The sequence below is a fragment of the Anomaloglossus baeobatrachus genome, chromosome 11 (genome assembly GCF_048569485.1).
Source record: "Anomaloglossus baeobatrachus isolate aAnoBae1 chromosome 11, aAnoBae1.hap1, whole genome shotgun sequence".
In the NCBI taxonomy this organism is placed as follows: domain Eukaryota; kingdom Metazoa; phylum Chordata; class Amphibia; order Anura; family Aromobatidae; genus Anomaloglossus; species Anomaloglossus baeobatrachus.
In genome coordinates, this window is record NC_134363.1 from 23,267,835 (window position 1) to 23,273,689 (window position 5,855).

Genomic DNA, 5,855 nt, shown 5'->3' on the forward strand with positions numbered 1-5,855 from the left:
TCATGGAGCCACAAGAAGTTATTGGATGACCCAGTAGAACTTCATGGAGCCACAAGAAGTTATTGGATGACCCAGTAGAACTTCATGGAGCCACAAGAAGTTATTGGATGACCCAGTAGAACTTCATGGAGCCATGAGAGGTTAATGGACGACCCAGTAGAACTTCATCGAGCCAAAAAGTTATTGGATGATCCAGTAGAACTTCAGGGGTTTTGTTTTTAAGAAACCTTTATTATGTTCTCAGTTTTGAAGAAACCACAGAGCATTATAGGAAGAATTAAAAACTCGTAATAGTTAATAGGCAAGAATGACTATTTCCTGTTTTACTCTCAACTTTGAGGCTGTATTTATTCAGATTTTGTGGTTTGTATGTGTCAAGTATCCTTCTTAAGAGAGAACAAAGATCTGTTTCTTCTACAAGGGGATACACAATGGTGATGAGACAGTTACTGGAGATGGCTCTGGAAGACTGGCAGGTGAGACCTCCCAATATATCTCTTACTAGATTGGAGGCAGACATTTTGTATGCACATTTTTGAAAAATGTTGTTTCTTTCTGTGCAGATTTATAATATGAGTTTAGGTAGCAGTTTGGCATCTAATGAAATATTTACAAGGCTGTGGCAATGAGAAACCTAAGCTGTTACCTCTGGGTTGTGGGTACAAAGATCAAAGGCAAATACCCTCTAGGGTTGAGAGAGAGGCTGACTGGATACTGGGGAGTGCAGACTTGAGCATTAAGTCCTTGGGTTGCAGGTATGGATGACCCAAGGACTTTGGATAGTAAGGTACCTAAGCTAATACCCCTTAGGCTGTTGGTATGATTAAATGAAGCCATAGGACTATGTATATGAGGTGACGTAGGAGACTTCTCTAAGACTAGGCATGAAGATTCTCAGCAGCCACACCAAGGTTGTGGCATATGGGGAACCCAAGCAGACACCACTATGAATGTCAGTATGGTTTACTTAAGGAAACACCCTAAGTTGGTCGGTAACTGTAACCAAAGCAAGCATCCCTGGGGCTCTTAGTATTAGGGACTTATTCTAAGGACGTTGAATATAGGGTATTCACTCCTAAACTGTGAGTATGGAGAGCAAAGAAGACAGAAGTAGGACTGTGCACCTTAAGAACCTCAAGAGAAACCTTAAAGACGCCAAGTATGGTGCGATTCAAGTATCCACGCTTATGGCTAAGAGCATGGAGGATCAAAACACACACTCATGTCCTGTAGGTAACTTAAATACTAAGGCTTTGGATAACTTTAGCATCCCCCCTTGGACTGTGGGTATAGAGGATTTGAGCATTCACTCCTAGGAATTGTGTGTATAGGGACCTAGGCAGACAAATTCGGGACTTTCAGATTTTACTCTAAAGACTGTGAGCATAGGAGATAAACATCCACTCCTAGGGCTGTGGTTATGGTGGACGAAGCAGACAAAGCTAAGGCTGAGGAAATAGGGTACCTAAAAATACATTGTATCAACATGGACTAACTAACTACAAAAAATCTCCAAAAATAACCTGCCGGTAAGTCCTCCTGAGATTGTGTCACCACCCACGAATTTGCAAAATCTTGGAGACCCTACTCATTAGAAATAAACCAGCATAATATGATAATTTCCAAAATATATGTTAATTTCAATTAGATGTAGATATAGTTTGTAGCTGGTGACATCCTCACAAATGACCCTGCATACCTTCAATGTGCCAGGGAAGACAGGACTGGCTGGTCCATGAGAGGGTTGATGTGGAGTGGGAGGATGCAATGTCTCTCAATTCTAACAACTGTTTATATTGAAAAGTCTGAGGCTCTGATTCAATATTTCCCAGCTGGGTAATATTTCTACCGTAATTTCCATCAGTTTTGATGAATTTGTTGTCTGGACTTCACCACTCAGTCCTAAACCAGCCTTGACCAACAATGCCAACAATCACAAAAATGTTTGTACAGCTTCTATTTTTAGAGATTTTATCTTTCCTTGATGTAATGTTTGTATCAGTTTCTAGCCAACGTAAACTCAGCCATGTTTAATTTTTCTTTTAGAATGCAATGACCCCTAATATCTCATCAACTTTTCATTCCAACACAAGTGACGGTCCGGCACATCAGACTTTCTCAGCCTTTAGTCTGACCTCGGCGGTGTTTCTACTCTTCACCTTTGTCTTCGGATTGGTGGTCAACACTTTATATCTCTGGGTGCTCGGCTATAGGATGAGAAGGAGTGTAAACACAACTTGGTTTTTTCACCTAATTTTGGGCAATCTCGTCTTCACCATCTTCATTCCATTCTTCATTGCTTATATCGTTCTCAAGCCACGTTGGGTATTTGGATTGTTTATGTGCAAAATCATCAGCTCATCGGTGTCGTTGGTCATGTATCAGATTGTTTTTGTCCTCACGGTGATCAGTGTTGACCGTTACTGCTTGGTTTTTCTCCCCTTCTGGTACAGGAGATACATGAACCCACGCAATGCTACTATTGTTTGCTTGTTTTTATGGATTTTGGCCCTTCTTTTCACCTCTCCTTACCTTGTGACCCGACAAGTGAAATACGAGAAAAACATTACCATCTGCTACAATGACTACACCATTTCTGGACAGTGGAACAGTCAACGAGTAAAGTGGATTTTGTTCACCACCCGGTTAATTTTGGGTTTAGTCATTCCTTTTGCAATCATTACATCATGTTATCTCAAAATAATCCTCAAGATGAGCAAAGAAAAGCTGGTGAGATCTAACAAACCCTACAAGATCATCTGCATTGCCATCGTATCGTTCTTTAGCTCTTGGACACCCTACCACGTATGGTACGGGATGAGTGCAGCAGAAGGTCGATTCCCGGAGAGTCTCCTAAATGCGTTGCACGTTTTAGCAATTTCTTTAGCTTGTATCAATAGTTGTTTCACCCCAGTAATTTATCTGTTCGTTGTGGAGAACTTTAAACTTATGTTCAGGAAGTCTTTGCTGGATCTTATTGAGTTAGTTCTTAGCGAAACCTTCATCTCAACCAACCGGAGTCTAGATGAAAAGAAAGAACAGTCCTCCTTATAGGAGGTAGAGAATTAAGATATTTCTCCAAACAAGATAGAACAGTAGACACGATCAGTGCAGGAGTCAAGTTGATGGAATATCTTAGTATCGAAGACTTTGTAAGATTGTTGATGGTTCCTCTAATCTCGAAGACTTTGAGATGATCTTCATAAACCAAAGCTTGGATCTTATCAACTACAACATTCAATTATTTCGAAGTCTCTCTGTTCTACCCATGGTGCCGTAGATTTTTTCCGAGTCTACCAATACTCTAGAAAACTGGAAGCTTTAGCAGCTTTTTGGGAATGTTATCAGCTCTTTAAGAAATAGTCCAGAAGGAAAGACCAAACATAAAAGGGGAGAATCTAACGACAATGGAACTTATTTGCTAAATGCGGAAGGAATCTGGAGTAATTTGCTCCCAAAAAACTGACTTGCTCCATATTTTTGGAGACCCTTTCACAGCCTTTTTTCGACAAGAGGGCATGTTATCATGAGAAAGAGGAGCGGCCTATCAGAAAAAGGCACCAAAAATGTGCCAAAGTAAGACAACTAATAGGTGGTGCAACATATCCCCTCCACATAATATAGATAGCTGTTGACCAATAGTTTAACAGGTGTATGGGCCCGACTCTCCCAAACACCTGAGCTTTCTATCTGCAAATCTCTATGAAAGAGCTGCTGCCAGACTCATCTGGTGGTGGCTTATCTCATGGAGAACGAAAGGATCGACAGTCGGAAAAAAAATGTATTAGCATGAACTTGGGACTACAATTATTTTTGCTGTTCAGTTTCATTCAAAAATTTTGTGTGTTGCACTGTCTTTTGCTGACTGCAGATTGAGTTAGCTGAGAATCTATCAGTGAGTTCATTCTGTCTGAGATTTATAACGCTTAACTTCCCTTTCTGAGAGCTATATAGCCGATTTGTCACCGTAAGAAAGTTGAGCTGAACTCTGTGCTCGCAGTTACTCAGCTGAGAGATGCTCAGAAGACATTACATAAGAGAAATAATCTCTCTTATCTCACTGACTGATTCTCAGTTAACTCATTTGGCAACTGGAAATGGGCAGCGTAACAGAGTCTATAGAATTCAAATGGTCCAACATTTTTAATAAAACCCAATTGCTAAAATGGTTGTTATCCAAAAATACATCCATTTAAGTAAAAAAGGTGCATCCAAGTTTTTCCATATTCTTTAAATCACCCTAAAACACACATTTCTCATACTTTTATTGATACACCTGATCATCCTTAACTATCAAGAATATTATTATAACCCTTCGGACTATTATAGATATCAAAACCATCCACAAAGCCAGTGACCGTGCTTTGATGGTGTAGCGGTCATATGAGCACCATTTTGCGGTATTATTAAGGCATTATGTAGCATTAATGTGCAAGACATGAGCTAATACAGTGGCTCACATGGCATTATGATCACTGTGTCAATATTATTTGAGCCTCATATGGTAGTGCGTTTGTCACACTTATGGCGGTGTTTTTTTTTGTGTACTATATGGCAGTATTATTTAGGCGTTGTATTTTGGGGCTTTTGTGCAGATAGATGATTCACACATTTATTTATATACATATATTTAACACTCACGTTCATGACTTCCAACATCATCACCTATTTTTTTTTTTGCGGTTCACTGCTTCTATTTGTGATGTAAACCTGTACCTAGATCGTGTATGAATGCTTTTTATTTTATTTCTTTTGTCTTAAAGTGAAATGGCCCTAAATCTTTGAGACAATACAAATTCCAATCAACAGCGTTTTACCTCTCGGTTGTAATATTTGAGAAAAAAAGTGTAATTTTGTTTTGCTCCAAGCTCATTTAGTTATTTCAGCACTTTTAAAAGGGAATGTATACTTTTGCAATGAATTTCTTAATGCATCTATAGAGCAAAATAAAGCAATTTTGTAAATTTTGATGAAAAATGCTTTACCGTTTTGGGTATACAGCACCAATGAAGACCTATGTGTCGCAGGTATAAGCTACAAAAACCTAATGTTATTTTAACATCTTTAAAGGCTAATATGAATCATACTATAACTATCGTATCTGACAAACCCTAAATTCTGCTTATTGGATTGTGGGGCATTGGCATAGAACTAGAAATTCTTAAAACAGACTTGTAAACAAGTTGCCAGTGTTTGCTCCTACTTTTATTCTTACTGCTCTTCTGAATATTCCACTTTTTGTAGTTTTAACCCCATCACGACCGGACGATTTTTCGCTTTCCGTTTTTTTTTTTTTCGCCATTCTTTTTCTGAGAGACGTAACTTTTTTATTTTTTAGTCAATATGGTCATGTGAGGGCTCATTTTTTTGCGGAACGAGCTGTACTTTTAAATGAAACCATCAGTTTTACCATATAGTGTACTGGAAGACGGCAAAAAAAATCCAAATGCAGAAAAATTGCAAAAAAAAAGTGCGATAGCACTATAGGTTATGAGATATTTTATTCGCTGTGTTCACTATATGGTAAAACTGATGTGTGGGTGTGATGCCTCAGGTCAGTGCGAGTTCGTAGACACCAAACATGTATAGGTTTACTTTTATATAAGGGGTTAAAAAAAAAATCGGAAGTTTGTCCGAAAAAAGTGTCGCACGTTTTACGCCATATTGCGTGACCCATAGCGTTCTCATTTTTCGGGATCTATGGCTCTGTGATGGCTTGTTTTTTGCGTCTCGAGCTGACGTTTTTAACGGTACTATTTTTGTGCAGATGCTACGTTTTGATCGCCTCTTGTTGCATTTTGCGCAAAAGTTGTGGTGACAAAAAAAACGTCGTTTTGGCGTTTGGAATTTTTTTG

At 38.9% G+C, this 5,855-nt stretch overlaps 1 protein-coding gene across 1 annotated transcript; it reads left to right on the forward strand.

Annotated features, from left to right (window-relative positions):
- Positions 1-434: 434 nt before the first annotated feature.
- LOC142256111 (putative G-protein coupled receptor 33) lies at positions 435-4,893 on the forward strand. The gene is made up of 2 exons (XM_075327647.1): positions 435-476; positions 2,047-4,893. The coding sequence occupies exons 1-2, from the start codon at positions 438-440 to the stop codon at positions 3,052-3,054; spliced, it is 1,047 nt and encodes a 348-aa protein (XP_075183762.1). The 5' UTR covers positions 435-437; the 3' UTR covers positions 3,055-4,893.
- Positions 4,894-5,855: the final 962 nt, after the last annotated feature.